At 40.1% G+C, this 17,127-nt stretch overlaps 2 protein-coding genes across 3 annotated transcripts; one reads left to right on the top strand and one right to left on the bottom strand.

Annotated features, from left to right (window-relative positions):
* Positions 1-3,268: 3,268 nt before the first annotated feature.
* On the bottom strand, positions 3,269-7,310 carry nenf (neudesin neurotrophic factor). The gene is made up of 4 exons (XM_075447790.1): positions 7,101-7,310; positions 6,936-6,996; positions 5,897-6,000; positions 3,269-3,685 (listed from the first exon to the last, which is right to left on the bottom strand). Exons 1-4 carry the CDS (start codon positions 7,284-7,286, stop codon positions 3,509-3,511), a joined length of 528 nt encoding a protein of 175 aa, XP_075303905.1. The 5' UTR covers positions 7,287-7,310; the 3' UTR covers positions 3,269-3,508.
* Positions 7,311-9,782: 2,472 nt separating this feature from the next.
* pacc1 (proton activated chloride channel 1) lies at positions 9,783-16,853 on the top strand. 2 transcript variants are annotated; one of them, XM_075448275.1, is made up of 8 exons: positions 9,783-10,091; positions 10,923-11,041; positions 11,317-11,526; positions 12,969-13,123; positions 13,224-13,366; positions 14,249-14,390; positions 14,474-14,581; positions 14,680-16,853. In XM_075448275.1, the coding sequence occupies exons 1-8, from the start codon at positions 10,069-10,071 to the stop codon at positions 14,839-14,841; spliced, it is 1,062 nt and encodes a 353-aa protein (XP_075304390.1). In that variant the 5' UTR covers positions 9,783-10,068; the 3' UTR covers positions 14,842-16,853. The 2 variants fall into 2 exon arrangements, with proteins under 2 accessions (XP_075304390.1, XP_075304389.1); XM_075448274.1 differs by having other exon boundaries at positions 9,786-10,091; positions 10,923-11,034.
* Positions 16,854-17,127: the final 274 nt, after the last annotated feature.

The following is a 17,127-nucleotide window of genomic DNA, read 5'->3' as shown; positions in this document are numbered from 1 at the left end:
AGATTGTCTTCCCTTCATGTATTACACCTTTCTGATCAAGATTCTGGTTAAGTAAAGAGAAAATGCGAGACTTATCTATATCTGGCCATATTCATATACCAGCTCTATGTTTTATTTATCATTAAACGTAGCCTGTCTCCATCTTCTTCCACAGCAGCTCCTCACTGGCCCGAGCCTTTTATTGCTGCGTTTCGATGCTGTCAGCCATACGTATAGATTGTGGCTGCCCATGCACAGCTGTAGGATGAACTTGTTGACACGTTCTTGTGGGACGTATAATCTAATGTCCTTCTGAAAGGCACAAAAAGGGAAATGTAACATATTCCAAAAAGCATGAGGCTGCTTAGACTATATAATTGGAGCACAAACTGCCACAGTGTCTGAGACATTAGGATTTACATCAAACATTGATATAGAGTTATTGACTGATGATTGAATATTCCCCACAGCTATTTATACAAACATCTTCTCTCGGTTTACGTTTGGCTCTTTCATCCATGATTGCAACAGGAAATCCTGTGGGGTTTTTTCTAAACAAAACATACCTGAGTTTAAGGTTTAATTTAATGGGTTAATCCACTTTAACAAGCTTTATGCCTAATGTGCCAGACTAATTAAAAATGTTTGGTTTAAACTTCTATCTGCGAACAGATATTAAGCACAATTCAGCCTTCAAAAGAGCAACCTACAACCGTATGCTATCAGGTCTGAACAAAGTGCAAATGTACCGTTACAGTGAGTGATATTGATAATAAATATCTTTTAGACGACAGAAAATAGAGAAAACATGAAGAGAATAAGGCAATGCCTTTTTTATTTGATTTGATTTTGGCAAACTTTGCATAGACGTTGTCTGCATCTCTGATGGTATGGTGGTGCACTAGTTCCTATAGAACTGGCAACTTACACATTATGAAGGGCACCATCAGTGCTGAAAGGCATATACAGGTTTTAGAGCAACACATGCTCCCATCCATATTTCAGCAAAACAACGCTAAACCACATAGTGCATCGATTACAATAACATGGGTTTGGGTGCGAGACTGGCCTGCCCGCAGCACAAACCTTAGAAGAATTAGAAACGTTTGGTGCATCATGAAAGGCACGACAAAGAAATCCAGAGCTGTTGAGATAGAATCCTACATGAGAAAAGAATGGGATAACATTTCTCCTCCAAAGGTCCAAAACTCGTCTCCTCAGATCTCAGACATAATTGTCCCAACTTTTTTGAGACGTGTTCATGAAAAAGTAAAATGTCTCACTTTCAGCATTTGACGTGTTTTCTCTCTTCTTTTGTGAATAAAATGTTGCTTTAAATCTCCTGTAAATTATTGCTTTTTTGGAAGTGGGGGTTGTAGATTCAAACTATTTGTTGCTGACCTGAAACATGACTTTTACCGCAAACGACATTCAGCCGTAGAGGATTTTCATCCATTTATTTAATCTTGTTTAAAATACTTTGTCCCTTTTTGACATTTGAATGTCAGCTCTTAAAGACTCATGATAGCGACATAAATTCAAAATTCTCAATTTTCCAGCAAGAGCAGAGCTGTGATATTTATCAAGTGGAAGTCAGCCACAGCAGCCTCGGTCAGCCTGAGAAAATTCAATTAAAAAACAATATTACAAAACAGTTCACTCACAACCTGCCTGCATAACAAATACTTTTATGTTTTTTTTTTTGCTGATATTTCTTTAGCACAGCATAGGACATGGTTACTTGTAATGGAGGATTTTTACACTGTTGTATTACTACTGTTTGACTTGATTGTACCTTAAGCAACGTCCTTTTTTCATACATGAACAGAACAGAGCCTAACATGTTAAAATGAGCGGACACATGAAAACTGAAGCCCACATCCAGCCCCCCTGGGATTCATATGAAACAACAATGTGTTTTGTGGCCTGTAGCATACAGAACTGTTGAAAGAGCTGGTTCCCTGTTGTGTTGGCTTTGATGGAAAACTCCAGCTTTGCGTCCATTGAGGTGATGCGAACGCTGATCTGCAGCCAAAAAAAGAGGCCAAAAAGTTTGGTCAAACTTTTTTATTTCTAGTGATTATGTTTGGATTTGTTTTCTCAGTTTATCAGAAATATTCTAATTTTGTCCTAAACGAATCCTAGTGTAGGGAAACCAAAATAATTGGGTCACTGAATTTAAGGTGGAGCTGTGAAGTGAATTGTTCATAAACTGTAATTACTATCTCATTAGATTTCGGACAACCGTTTTGATTTGACACACAATTGCACAAATGCAGATTTAGATATCAAAATGCTGGACGCTTGCCAAGTCGTCTCATATATCAGCAGCAATAACTCAATTAGCTTTACAGATTTTTAAACACTTTCCAATCCGTCTTGAATCAGGATAATGCATTTTTGACGTAATCATTTATTCATCTGAATCACCAGGAATCCTACTTTTTAAGGCATCTATTGTTTCTGGTGGCTGACTTCCACCAGATAAAGATCACAACCTATCCTAAAATGAAAACCAGGGCTTGTGTCCTTTAAACATGGCAGCGGGCCGCTCACTGCAGCATAGGAGGATCAACTCGGTCCCGATCACACACAACTGCCAGGTTTCTCTCCAGTGTGGCCACCGGCAGGGCAAGCCGCACAGCTCCACCCAAAGGCAATCACCTGTTTTAGCACCTGAACCACTTTGACCTTTGTTCGGAGGAAATATGGTTATATAAGCCTGGATGTGCCATTTATGTTGTATGCTTGGAGATTACATGAGTGAGCACTGGCCGTCATCAAGGGTTTGTGTCAATGTAACAGGAGAAAGTATGTTGTTTTTTTAAAATTTTTGTGGTAAAACTAAAACGAGACTTCTCCGAGAGGTTCATTTACAGATTTCATTGATAACTCCACAAACAGAAAAATCCAATTGAGACCAAATGGAACTCACTCTGCTCCTGTAAACATTAACCTGTAAAACCTGTAAAATCAGTAGTTGGAGCACTTCTGAAAATCATATCTTTTGGCAAAATAAATGCAGCATCATTAGTGCGAGCTTTCCTGATAAATGAAGGAAATGATCTCAGCAATCGCTTTGAACACATAGCAGCTTCTGAATATGCAAACTCCAAAATGTCTTCAGCTGGTTGCTGTTGCATGTGGGTGAGCTTAAAATACTACATCAAAGTGGAGGACACATTCATTTGGTGGAGGGTGAAAGCCCTGCATCAGCACAAGTGCATTAACACCAAGCTTACAGAAGTGCAACATGGAAACTCAGAATCAAAAACACTGACTTCATAAGTCCGGCTATTCAACTTCTTTTTAATGTGCCTGAAAGGAATCTTTACAAACTCGCGTCATCTGAAATTTAAAAAGAGATGAGATTGAAATGGTAAAATCTTCTGTGTAAATCTTCAGTTCAAGTGAAAAAGAGAATAGAGTTTCCTCTTCTGTTTTACACCTTTGATAATGATTCCAGCCAACAACAGAGGAAACAGGAGACTCCGCCGTCTTTCGGGGAAAATAAAGAGGTGGGATGAGATTAAAACTCATCTTTGATTTGGAAATGAGGCTGGTCCTCTGGTTTGAAGTCTTCGTTGGGACTTCCATCCTTCTTGAGGATTCGTGATGCAGTGTAGCCAACAATGGGATACTTGGCTTTGTATGTCCCTTCAAATATACTCTCCAGAGAGTTCAGTTGCTCCTCAGTGAGACCCGCCTGTGGAAGGAAAGATCAAAAACAGGGACTTTTATTATTACTTTGGATGGTCCTTTTTTTTAATCAGTGTTAAAAGGGCTTTGGGCTGTCATATTGTCCTTTGCTGACACATTAGTCTAAGGATGAAGGCTGTCATATGCAGGACAGACACAAACCAGCTGTATTTATTCAGGCTTTTTTAAATTGAGCTAATTAAAGCACATTTTCACACTAGCAGTGGGGAAAGTTATCACTATTAGCACTTCTTGGAGACAACATTCCACATGCCAAGAGCAAAAGCACACAAACTTTATCAGCTAACGCTTTATTCTATTTATAACATTTCTTTTTAATCCACAGAAAAAGAGAGAATGCCAGAAACATTTAGGCAACAGCGAAAAAATGTCTACATCTTCTTTCTGCATCTGAGGAACTGAAGCCCCAGAGAATATTTTTTTTATTATTGTGGCAGGTTCCCTTCAACCAAAGAAAGGCATGTTTAGTGTTACGTGGTAGCGAGGCCAACGTGGCCAATTTTCTTTTACACATTTTTTCTGTTTCTGCTGTAAGAAAATGGCACAATATTAAAGTTCACAGGCAGACATTTGCAAGCTACGTTACAATCCAGGTTTTACAACCTTTTTTTTTAGTAGGAGCAACCATGGCAACAGCATAAAAGGCACAGACCTCCTGGAGCGTTCTATTTGATCAGATATGTTGGACTTTTCAAGCACCGACTAGGCCAAATCAAATGTAACGCCGCTCTAAGTTGGGTTTCTGACTTGGAGATTAGGAGGAACTTCACCAGTGCTGACCTAAAAATCTATCATGGCTGCCCTGCACTAAAAACTAGTGTTAGCTACAGTAATAAACTGCCTCATTAAATCAGTCATTCACACAGTACTGTCAACACTCTATCAGTGAACACATCACTACAGCATCATAATGTTTTATTTTCAGCTTAAAGTGATAGTCCGGAGTAGATTCAACCTGGGGTCATTTGAACTGTGATATCCAGCCAAGTAGCCCACCCGAAGTTTTTTCGATCTTGGCTGAACATCAGCTGAGTTACTGAGTTATCCCGAATAGCTTCGTACAAGGGTTAATGGATCCTGGTCCGTATCTCCAAAATTACCACACTAAAATCACATGCCATGACACCAAACTTCTACAGTAGTACAAATATGGTCTGTACTCACCAAACGATGCATTTGGAAGTTTGAAAATAGTCCAGGAGTTTATTATTATCAACACAAGCCTGATAGCTTCTCTGCAGCTAAAGCTGCGTCGACGTCACTTCCTTGATCTGGGAGCTTCAAAGTAAGATGAGGGTTGATCTACTACTGTAGACAACAAAGTATATGCTATATTCTACATGGTTTTTTTTTTTATGAATTTTTATGTTGTAGAGTTGTGAAGTTATTTTATCAATGGAGAAATTGAGCAGCCTTGCTTTGTTGTCTACAGTAGTAGATCAACCCTCATCTTATTTTGAAGCTCCCAGCTCCCTGAAGTGACGACGCAGCTTTAGCTGCAGAGAAGCTATTAGGCTTGTGTTGACAATAATAAACTCCTGGACTATTTTCAAACTTCCAAATGCATCGTTTGGTGAGTACAGACCATATTTGTACTACTGTAGAAGTTTGGTGTCATGGCATGTGATTTTAGTGTGGTAATTTTGGAGATACGGACCAGGATCCATTAACCCTTGTACGAAGCTATTCGGGATAACTCAGTAACTCAGCTGATGTTCAGCCAATATCGAAAAAACTTCGGGTGGGCTACTTGGCTGGATATCACGGTTCAAATGACCCCAGGTTGAATCTACTCCGGAGTATCACTTTAAATTCCTAATGATAGCAAGGTTGGTCAGTTAGAGCAACAAGAGCAACCCCCTCTGTTTTTTTTGTTTTTTTTACTTCAAACTGGAACATGATCAACACGAGTCGTTTTCTCAAGTTCTGGCTTAAAACTCATCTGAAACTCTGAAATCATGAAAAATTCTGGAAACAGTCTGCCCTCAGTTATATACAAATATATATGTGCATGTGTGGTGGAAGTGCCCTCAAGAATGGTGCATCCACGTGAAATTGTACAGTTTCACCATATTTATCCAGCTCCACAGGGTGTCAGATAGCAGTGCTCTCCACCCACAGGAGCAAAACAAGGCACTTCTTTTCACACAGCTAAGTGGGGTGTGGTAAGGTGGTTTCGGGGCCTAACCAAACTCACTGTATCTGATGTCAGGTCCGCTGGGTCGAGAGACATCTTGGCCACTGCACGAGTGGAGTCCTTACCAACCAGGGCGTTATATGGAGCATCCTTTCCATAAAACTCTGCAAAGGTTGAAATAAAACCAAAAACAAGCGGTGCATTAAATGTAAGACATAACAGAGTGGAAAGAGGCTTGGTCTGGTTTCTCTTTTGGGCTCCGTCATAACTGTGCACATTTACTTTTGAGGAACAGTCTCCATTGAAAATGAATGCGGTCAAGCTTGCAGACGTTCGTTTTTTCCTGATTTAAAGTGCGCCCGTATTACAGAATTTTTGGCAAATGCAGGAAGTCCATGATACGGAGCGTGCAAATATTTTACTCAACTGTAAAATCCTTTTGATCCATAATCTCTGACAAAGGCGTGTACACTTGAACTCAGAACCATCCTGACTGTTCACTCACTCAGTATCAAGCTCATTCACTGTATCCTTTTGGAGAAATTCAGCCTCAAAGGTCATTCATTTTAAGTGAAAAAGGCATTATGCGCGATATTTATGCTACTGTAAAATCCCTTTCATCCATCATTTCTGACAAAGGTTGATACACTTGAACTCAGGAACATTTTGACTGTTCACTCACTCAGTATCAGGCTCATTCACTGTATCCTTTTGGAGAAATTCAGCCTCAAAGGTCATTCATTTGAAGTGAAATAGGCATTATTTGCAACATTTATGCATAATGCCTTTTTCACTTCAAAATAATGAACTTTGAGGCTGAATTTCTCCAAAATGATACAGTGAATATGCTTGATACTGAGTGAGTGAACATTCAGGATGGTCCTGAGTTCAAGTGTATGAACCTTTTTCAGAAATTATGGATCAAAATGATTTTACAGTTGAGTAAAATATTTGCACGCTCCGTATCATGGACTTCCTGCATTTGCCATAAATTCTGCAATATGGGCGCACTTTAAATCAGGAAAAGACGAACGTCTGCTCACTTGACCGCAGTTGAAAATGTCATCCTTCACGCGCACACAGATTTGAAGGCACGTACCTCTCCCCCTGGTGACATCAAACACCACTCCTTTTACTGCCATGTAAATAGGCAGTCCCTCCTAAAACAGGGAGGGGAGACCACGGAAAGTAGAGATAAACCATTATCACTGCACAAACAAATTCAGACTCCAGAACGCACGTGAATGAGGGATCCCAACTTTACCTCCCTGCCGCCGTATCTCTTCAGCTCCTCCTCAGTGAACAGCCGCACAGGTTCCGTTGCCGGTTTGAATCTCAATTTACTATCTTCTGCTAAAGTCGCACAAAGGACTATGAGCAGGACGCACATCTGCGCTGTTGCCATGGTGGGATCGTCGTTCGGACGAGTTTCACGCGGAAACTCTTTCATTCCCCCGTGCACTGCTGGTGCTGCGTTTATAAACACTCGGACAGTTTTAGGATAACTGTCATAACAATGTTTATGAAGTATCACACGGTATCAACTAAATACTAAAGTTTTTTTTTTTTTAATGCTAAGTTTTGTGTTTGTGAAGAGTGTCCATTTTGTTTTTACACAGGATTGTGCAAAGGCCACATCTTATTTCTTATTTCTTTATGCTTCCTAAGGAGCCAGACTTTCTAGTAATTTTATAAGTGGTCTTGAGTAATAGTTCTCCAGGCTTTCTGAAGGTCTTCTGAATTTTTTGGTTTGGACATTGGCTGCTTTTTACCTGACCATTTTCAGAGAAATCTGTTTGTTTGCTAGATCCAAGCACACTGACCTATAAATAATTTAAGCCTAACAAAGACACATAACTCAAGAAATGAACCGGTGTTGTGTCCACACATAACAGACAATGTGGGAAAGAACAAAGTTTAAGTGTTGCTGTTAGACTCGTTACTAGCAGCTTGGGACAAAGACGCTTCATTTGTTCTCATTTCATTAGTCGCGCCTATAAAAAAAAAACACAGCATAGTTTGGCATGCATAAACTAGTATTTTTGTGCCAACGTGGTGATTCCCAAAGAGATAGTAGCAGAAAAGGTGTCGTATCTCAACATGGTGTGCAATGTGTCCTTAAATAAATCTTAGAGAACTGGACAAGTGCAGCTACAACTACAGCAGTACAACTACCTACAGCAGATATACAGAACGTGAATGTCCCAGAGAAATAAGAAAAGAGACCTGACACAGCACCTGAGAGATGGATCTAGACCTTCAGTTGATCAGAAATGGTCTCCGTGGAAGGGTGGCTGTCCAGAAGCCATTCGAAGGGAATTGAAACAGGGAGAAAAGCCGGATTTCTTCACCCAAGCGTAATTTAGTCTAATCTATTAACTTTTACTTTTAGTACAGCTCCCTTTATGTTGTGGTCATTTTGGGTTATATTGGGTTTTATATATATATATATATTCGGGTTATAACACAAAAAAGTCGCAACTGGAAAAGCTTAACTTGTTTTGTCTGATCACAATTTCTGGGTCAAATTAAAACTTAAAGGAATAATTGGACAGTATAGTAAATGTGTTCATTTGTGACACAGGGTTGCAGTGGCTCACACAGCAAGAAAGTTCTGGACCTGAAGCAGCGAGCAGGCCTCAGTCTGCCGGTTCCCCCGCTGCTTGCGTGGGTTATTTCTGTCTGTCATCACTTTTTCCTTCCTCCCAAAGGAACACATGATTCTGAATTGGCCTCTTATCCGACTTCAGGTGTAAAAGTTGCCAACATCCCCAAGACGCTCTGCTGCTAATGGGTTGAACTTTCTCACAGAGTGTTGCCACTGAGTAGCTGCTACCTACAGACTTTTCACCTCAAGCATGTAGCTACATGTAGCTTGTGTGGGTCAGTCAAAAAGTAACAAAACTTATTCGGCATAGAAGTCATCAGTTAATGCAGAACAAATCAGGTGACTATCTGTCCTCCTGGCCATGTGGTAAGATCCACATTTTGCAGGTCACTTTCTCCTGTTTTTAGATCTTTTTTTACACTTAGCGTAATAATAAGCTTTCTCATCTCTTTTCTTATGATGTTGTGCCTCTCTGTCGTTGTCTGATACTGTTCTCAGCTTGTATTTTCTGAAAATCTCTTTTTGAATCTCAGATTTGCGTTGATATTTTCTGTCACTCTTGTGGCTTTTTTCTTTTTGAGATCTTATTGTGTTGCTTTTTGTCTACACATCTGATTTGCTTTGTTTTTTTTCTCTTTGCTTTTGGTTTGAGAATCTCATTCTCATTCTGGATTTTTAACAACTTCCAGCGATTTTTAACTTCTACGTTGTTTAAAATCCTGAAATGTGCCATTTAGGCTAGGAGCAGTTGCCAGTCGACCAGCAGAAAACTGTCCTACCGTCCCTGTGGGTGTGCACATACTTTCTATTTCAATAAAAAAAACAAAGGTCACCTCAAATTGAACCTGCATTTATATGATCCAAACATTTGTGAAGGCCTCAGCTTTAGAGTGATCTAATAAAACAGTTTGATCACCAATGTCACAAAAATCAAACAGCAGTCCATGAAACAAAGGTGCACAGATGGTTTCTGTGTAAAATTTTTACGTTTTGTTTCTAGTAAATCTATTTCTTTGAGTTTTTTTCTTTTAAAATATAGAACTATTAAAAATAAAATAAATGTCAAACATAGATTCAATCTAAATTAAATTATTAAAATGCAAAATCCTAAAAATAGCAATGTTATTCAGAAGGACAGATGGTATAAGTAAGGCCTTTGATTTGACACGCTTCCTTTGATATGCTTCCTGTGCTTGAGTCACATAAGTGACACAAAATGCACAAAAATTCTCGGAGACTTCTCAGCAATATTAAGCCTAATGATAAAAAAAAAAAAAAAAAAAAAGTTAAGCCTAATGAGGTAAACGCGTCGCACGAGCACCTGAACGCAGCACTAGGGTACAAGGATAGGGAAGGAAGGAGGAAACACTGTTTTCTATTGTACCGCGGCCCGTAGGTACCTCATTATCACGGGATTGGCCTCTGGCTTTGTGGCCATACCTCCCGGGGTGACGGACTGGGTGAGAGCGGAAACCTGGGACCGAAGAGCGGACCTGGGGGGGGGACATTTCCTTTAAAAATGCGCGTCGCAATTAAAAGCAGTTTCCTTAATTTGGCCGAATAGTCTCAGGAGCTGTGAAAGTTTTCTTCAGGGTAAAGAAGTGCAGAGGAATGCCCGGAAAAGATGAGACCCGGTTATACCAGAAGGTATGGTTTTTCCGTATGTGTTCTTTTTCTTTTCCTTTTATCCCAGTAACCGGGAACAACAGCGAAGTGTCACTGTCCTCTGGAAACCGTCCACGGTTCACTTAACATCATGTGACCGGGCCGCAGGAATCCATAACTTTCATGTTTACTTCCAGCCGCACTTTTCTGATAAAGCTGCTTTTATATCAAACTGGAATGTAAATAATAACTTTGTGTTCGTTTTGGATGCAGTTTTATTTCAGCGAGGACATAATAACGCAAATGATACAAAAAAGATACGTGTGGATCTGATTTCACTTTGTAATAGTAAGTTTTTAGTGCTGCTAAATGGATGAACTGTTTACTGAGTGTGTGTTAAAACACCCTTATTCACAAACCTTCCTTTACAAACCCCAATAATCTAAACAATAAAGGATTTCATCACGTTATATAAATATATATGTTTTTTAGTTCTTATGCACATCAAAATGTTCATTTAAGATTTGATCACGTCAGAGCTCAGAGGCTCAAACAGGAGCCGGATTGAAAATGTTCAGTTCTGCATTAGAGCAAAATGTGAACATGGGGTTTTGAATATTTGGTGTAAGAACACTGTTTCCTGATTAGGTTTTGTGTATTTAACTTAAGAATACAAAATACACAGCACTGAAATGATGCTGACCGGAGGAATAACTGACACTTGGTTTTTTCGCTTCTCAAATTGGACTCTGGCATCAGATTTGTGGAGGCCTTTTACAGTTGAAACCTGTCAGGGGGGAAAAAAATGAAGAATTTAAAAATTTTTTTTTACAAACATACATGATAGGCTCAACTCTTTTCTTAATCACACAGTTCAATGATGACGATGATGAGGACGATGAAGGCAACACACAGTCTCAAGACTCTTTTGACGATACCATTGAGGAGCTGGGGCACGAGGACCCCAACGGAATCATCACACAAGGTAGCAGGTGTGCTTCTGTGATATGGTGGACGCTATAAAACGTGTAACAGTATTCGGAGTTCATGTATATTTGATTGGTCTCTGCTTCATTGAGCTGCTGACTTAGTGTCTAACAAGGAGAGAATTGAACGGCTGGCAGGAACATTAACTGGAAGATCCTATGCACCGCTGTCAATGCAGTACATGGTTATTAATGTTGTTTCTGCTCATTTAAGGTGGTCTGAAAAGGTAACTGAATGTTTCCACTCGTAATTCTGCCCTTCCCGATTTTCTCTTCTGCAGAGGATGACATCACGGGGAGCAGTCCGACGATGAGATTCAGTAAAACCTGTGTGAAAAATGTCTTCACGGTGGTGCTCATCTTCATCTACCTGCTGCTGACTGCTGTGGCAGTCTTCCTGGCCTACCAGACCATCTCTGACTTTTTGGAGAAACTAAGTCAGCCCGTCATGTCTGTCAGCTACAAAGAGGTGGACTCGTTTTCTCCCCCTGGTGGGTATAAATAAGGGGCTGTTCAAACTCCGAGGCCACATTCAAAGACCACAAGCAGTGGAGTTTTCACTAGGACGTTTTCCGGGAGAAAACGCATTCTGTAAAAACAGCGTCCAAAGTAACAGAATGTATCGTCTTTAATTATTTCTGCAGCGATAGTGAACAAAGTAGCCTGTGGTGCAAAAAGCTCCAGATCTTTTGGTCCTGAGTGTTTAGAGCCGAGCCGTCATCAAAACCGAGGAACGCAGCCTCACTTTTATTCCCTGATGGTCTCCCAAACTGTAAATCAGGCTGAAACGTTTAAATGTTGTCAAGTAGAGGGATGACATCTGGTGACGCCTGACGTTGTAACCAAATAGAGAGCACTTAAATGATTTAGAATGAATGTTGGATTGTCAAATAAATGACAGGCAATCAACTAATCAAATAATTTAACCAACATCGCAACAGTCGGCCATTGTTCTGCATTTAGACAGAATTAAAATGTTGCCATTTTTTATTTTTGCCAAATGTTGATTTGGTATAATCTCATTGAGTTAATTTGCATGATTCACACTTTTGTAATCGCATTCCTGTTTTGTCTTTATTTCAGCCGCATCGTTGCCATTTACTGTAATGGTTTTTGTTCATTTAATCTCACGGATGCTGTACTTAAGTGTTAGGTGATTGGTGTTTTTTGGTGTAGAAAGCATCCTAAAATGATTCGTTCCATGTGAACGTGCACATATTTGGAAGAGAAGAGCCTGGTTAACAAAGAGAGATCAGAACCACCTCTCAGGTGTTTAAACGCGTTATGCTGTAGCAGAACTTTGAGCAACGCAGCAGTGGACACACTGCACACAGCCTATGAATATATCAGGTCAAAATCAACCCTGTCGCAGAGCTCAGGCTTAAATGCAGCTTGGAAAAAGTTGTACTGCTTCATATATGACACCAGATGTTGGATCAGTAAAGTGTGAGTTAATATCACAGACTGTGGAGCAAATTTGTGTTTTAAATAATACCATCTTTCATTTTATAGATAATATCTGTACATTATTTATGGTTTATTGTGGATTTGCTTATCCAGTCCACCTGCTCTAGCTTTAGATGACCTCGTTGGTAATCTATGAGGAAAATCCCAGAATTCTGTCAGTAACGGAATCAAATATTTGGCTCTGTGGATAGCACATAGCTGTGAGAGTTTTTAAAAAACAACGTGTAATTTAAATCTTAAAGCCTTGTCCCGGAACGGGAGCCTCCAAATGGTTAATAGCTGCTACTGAATGCTTCACAAAGGATGACTAATATCTGCAGATAGAACCATGAAGTTTCAACACGCTTTAACCAAGCTGTGACTTGCTGTGAATGTGTTCTGTGTAGCTTGATGTGAACAAGTTCCCTTTTTTTATCAGTTGGCCGTACCAGACTGAATTAACTGTGCAGTTTCCGTCTTTGAGCAGGTATCGCTCTGTACCCTGGCAATGCTCAGCTGCTGGGCTGCAAACATCACTACCATGACTACATCCCGCCTTTGGTGGACCCCGGCAAGCCTCAAGAAGGGGACTGTGAGATTACACAAGTGACCTACATCGGGCCATTTACCAATCAGACAGCGGTAAGATATAAGCATTTTGATCTGGTGGTTTCACTTGCGTGACACACGGGTGTAAGATGCGACATGAAGCCTGGACATGCTCTCTGCTTCTGTGTGGTAGAAACGAGCCGTGGTGGTTCGGGGCCCATCTGATGTCAGAAACAAGGAGCTCGTTTTCATGCAGTTCAGTCAGAATGAAACAGAGGAGGACTTCAGTGCCATCACTTACATGCTGTTTGCTAAGTTTAGTGACTTGATTGAAAGGTGAGTGCAAACATTGCGTATGGATCCAGTCTCGTTTGCCTGGTGTGGCTCAAAGTGTTCGCTGATACCATTTCTAGTGCATTTTTGTCATGCATCCGGGCTGATGAAGCATTTTCATGTTGTTGGTCCATCTGTGACATTCTTGTATTCTCGGTTAAAGCTGCAGTCGGCAACTTTTTTTTAGTCATATTAGCTTGAACTGTCATGGGATTCTGGAAGTAGAATATTAAATAGGCTGTTTAGAAAAAATAACGAATTCTGTAGCTCCCTCTGAAGCCTGTAATCATGCTTGCAAAAACCGAGCGCTCCCGGCTGTTTTTAACCAATCAAGTTAGGGTGGAGGAATCCTACCTGTCAATCACAGCTTGTGCACACGCTGCTGAGTGTGAGTCTGCCCCAGCTTGTGTGCGCTCACACTGGTGTGAACTCACGTGCACAACCTCGTCCACAGAGGGGGAGGGGTTTGGGGGGCGATTCGGCGCTTGTTAGAGATTGGGGGAGGGACCCGAAAGTTGTATCAGTTCGAATTTTCCGACTTTAGACTCGCAATTTTGAAAACCTGCCGACTGCAGCTTTAATATGATTATCCCAGGGAACTTTTGAGAGAAATGACTCACGCACACACTCAAGGCAGTGATTTCTTTGCACTCTTGTCAGGAAGACAGGTGGATAACGTAATCACAGTTTGATACCAGAAGGAAGTATTCACGTCTGTGAATTGATTTAAAAGTCAGCTAAATAAACCCTCCTGTGCCTGCCACCTTATCTTAACTATTCTTTGTCATCACCATTTTGTGTCTTATGAAACAAAGAGGGATCGAAAAGTTGCTCGATCCAGTCTGACGGCAGCATGTGTTTGACACGTGTTTTCTGACCCTTTAGTACAAACAAATCGGAGTTTATGAGGGACTGTGAGAGAAATTACTCCATATGGACCTTTTCCGGTGGATTCAGAACCTGGGTCAAGATGTCTTTAGTGAAGACCTCTGGGAAAAGCAAGGAATCTGTTGAGTTTCGGCAAGAGGTATTTGCACATTTTCCAAACGCTTACATGAAGGACTTTGATATTAAAGTCCTTACTCTCATCATTTATGTTTGATCTTTTAGTCTGCTGTGGTGAAATTCAATGATAAGAGGCCTGAACCAGAACAAACCAATCAGCTCTTCTTTGCTGTGTTTGAATGGCGGGATCCTTACATGCAGGAAATCAGACTGGTCAGTTCCCCGACTCGAACCCTTTGACACTCGTTAGAATTAGTCTGTACATTCTTAGGTTATCACTGATTAACACAATTCTGATTATTTCCAAACAGATAGTGACTGCAAATCCCTGGAGCTCCGTAGCTATCCTCTGTGGTGTCTTCATGGCTCTCTTCAAAGCTGCTAATTTTGCCAAACTCACTGTAAAATGGACTATAAAGATGCGCAAGAGGCATCTGAAGCATAAAGCAAGGGAACTGAACCAAATAAACTGAAACACTATACAAAAGTGTTAGTTACACAACCTAACAGTATCCTAATGGTCCAAGTGACCAAACATGGGTTTGTTTTCACATGAATATGTATTCTGATGTCACTACATGGGCCCTATTTCTAGTACTGATGAGAATGATGAATAGTAGAATGTAAATTCTTATAGATGGTCTTGCCTCTGTCCTCACATTGTAACAGACCCTAACAACTGATGAATTAGGCTACTCATTTAATAATTTCCTCAAAATAAAATTACATTTTAAAGTCTCCCTTCGATAGAAAACAGGTTTTAAACCTTATCAATTTGTTAATAACATGTTATTTATGCGTGACGAGACATATCATGAGCAAACCAAGCCATCAACGTTATGGCTGGTTATCTCTGCTTTGAACGTGCAGAGCACCACCTGCTGTGTCAGGAATGTAGGGTCAGATGGACGGTTTCATGTGGAATACTGGAGGAACCAGTCCTTACTTCTTTTATGGTGGGACGTTACAGATTATTTGACCACTTTGTGTAGAAACTATTAAATGAGAAGCTAGGGCAGGATACAAGAAGAAGTTAGCTGGCTGCTCTAAGCAGCGACCGCTAACATTCTGATACTTCTACTGCTGTAGAAGTATCAGAATGTTATGTATTCACTATCTCTGTTTTCAACAACATGTCAGATGCAAACGCTTGCCAGCCCATCAGGCGAGCAAGTAGTCATTAGCAGCAGCTGCTCCAGCCTTCCAGGCGCAGCTGACTGGACTAGTTTGAGCAAGCAGCCATTGAGCTTGCCAGCAGCCGTCACGGTTCCTCGCAGCCGGCCTAGCTGCTAAGCCATCAACCCTTCCCTGTTAGCAGCCATTCCAGCCATCCTGGAGCATTTCTAATATAGTTGGAAGCGATTGATAGTGAATATATTACTATTCTCTTACTTTCACTTTGTTTAATTTTGCTTCCTCTTTTGGTTCAAAGAGCTGGACATAGCATAGCAGGTCAAAGGCAGTAGCCAGGGAAGCAGATTAAGAGGTGACCTTTTGAATAGCCACAAAAAAGAAATGTGAATCGGACAGCAATACATTTGCATGGGCTGTAATTCAGTAGAAGAAGTAGTCGTCTAAACCTGGAAAAAAACTTTGAGGAATAAAAAAAACTAGAAGACCTATGGTGGATATCCACACGAGGAAAATGAAGAAAACTCTACTTCAGGACACATTTTCATTTCTAGGAATACCTACGATGTTATATTTTTTCTGAAAATATGCTGCTCAGCCATGAGAGATTATTGTTTGCCAGATCGGACCAGAAATAGCTGCTGAGTCACGTAGTGTTAATCTTTGCCAGTTTAGATGCAATGCACACAATTTATTTCCATTCCAGCTAATGCATATAATAACTTCTTCGAAAACAGGCAAAAACCAAGTTCTAAATGTGAATTTAAAACGGGAAAGGAAATCTGGCTACAGTTTCATCTGCTGGTGCGGCAGAGATGTGGGTTAGAACGAGTAGCTTATTGATAGATCCCCATTCTTTTGTAGAGGACAAAGGTGTTGTCACCCCAAAGCAATTTTAAAATCATGAGACTTTAAAAAAAAACAACAACAATGAAACCTACTACGTTGCACGTGCACGAAAATGTTGCTGAAATCTGAGACACTTTAAAAGGTTATTTTTAAAAGATATTTCAGGTGTCAAACTTGGAAAATGTGAACCTTAAAAAAACTGTTGCTGGATTTGGATCAGTTCTCATGGAGATAATACTATTTTTAAAGGGAGTCTTGTGTGTATCTACTTTTTTAAAATGTAACAAAGCATCTCACCTTTCTTGTAAGAGATTCTACACAGTTTTAATCGAATGTTTATTTCTGCTGTGTCTGTTGTAAATCCTATAGTGTCAATACTGCTGTTTTCCTTTCATTCAAACACGATGTTGCTGTTGAAATTAACTTGAATTTGGTGTTTGTCACTATTACATGTCACTATGTTTTTAGAGATTTTGAAAAATAAAGATACTTTTATGGTTAAAAATGTCTTGTTATCTGTGGAAATAGACTACAGGAATTTGATTTGTATTTAACGTTATTTTTACACTGACCCTAAACAGTATAAAACGAGCAAGCTTAATATACACTGAATATACTGAGGAAAAAAATACTCAAACCTTTAATGTATTAAGTGTACTAATTTAGACGTCTTTTTTCCAGATCAATAAAAATGAGGATTATCTTGAAACCAAATTAAGCGCCCTTAGTGTCCGGTTTTCGTGCACCGATTATGTTATTGAACGCAACCTGGGTAGTTC

This window comes from Odontesthes bonariensis, chromosome 17 (genome assembly GCF_027942865.1).
Source record: "Odontesthes bonariensis isolate fOdoBon6 chromosome 17, fOdoBon6.hap1, whole genome shotgun sequence".
NCBI classification, from domain to species: Eukaryota; Metazoa; Chordata; class Actinopteri; order Atheriniformes; family Atherinopsidae; genus Odontesthes; species Odontesthes bonariensis.
Note: the sequence above shows the minus strand (reverse complement) of the source record. Positions and strands in the feature narration are given on the sequence as shown.

Excerpts from the sequence above, each read along its gene's own strand:
- nenf (XM_075447790.1), bottom strand. The coding sequence starts at position 7,286 with ATGAAAGAGTTTCCGCGTGAAACTCGTCCGAACGACGATCCCACCATG. Across the intron at positions 6,997-7,100 it reads AGAGATACGGCGGCAGGGAG|GAGGGACTGCCTATTTACAT; the intron begins GTAAAGTTGGGA and ends TCCCTGTTTTAG. Across the intron at positions 6,001-6,935 it reads TGATGTCACCAGGGGGAGAG|AGTTTTATGGAAAGGATGCT; the intron begins GTACGTGCCTTC and ends CAACCTTTGCAG.
- pacc1 (XM_075448274.1), top strand. The coding sequence starts at position 10,056 with ATGCCCGGAAAAGATGAGACCCGGTTATACCAGAAG. Across the intron at positions 11,527-12,968 it reads GGACTCGTTTTCTCCCCCTG|GTATCGCTCTGTACCCTGGC; the intron begins GTGGGTATAAAT and ends GTCTTTGAGCAG. Across the intron at positions 14,582-14,679 it reads ACATGCAGGAAATCAGACTG|ATAGTGACTGCAAATCCCTG; the intron begins GTCAGTTCCCCG and ends ATTTCCAAACAG.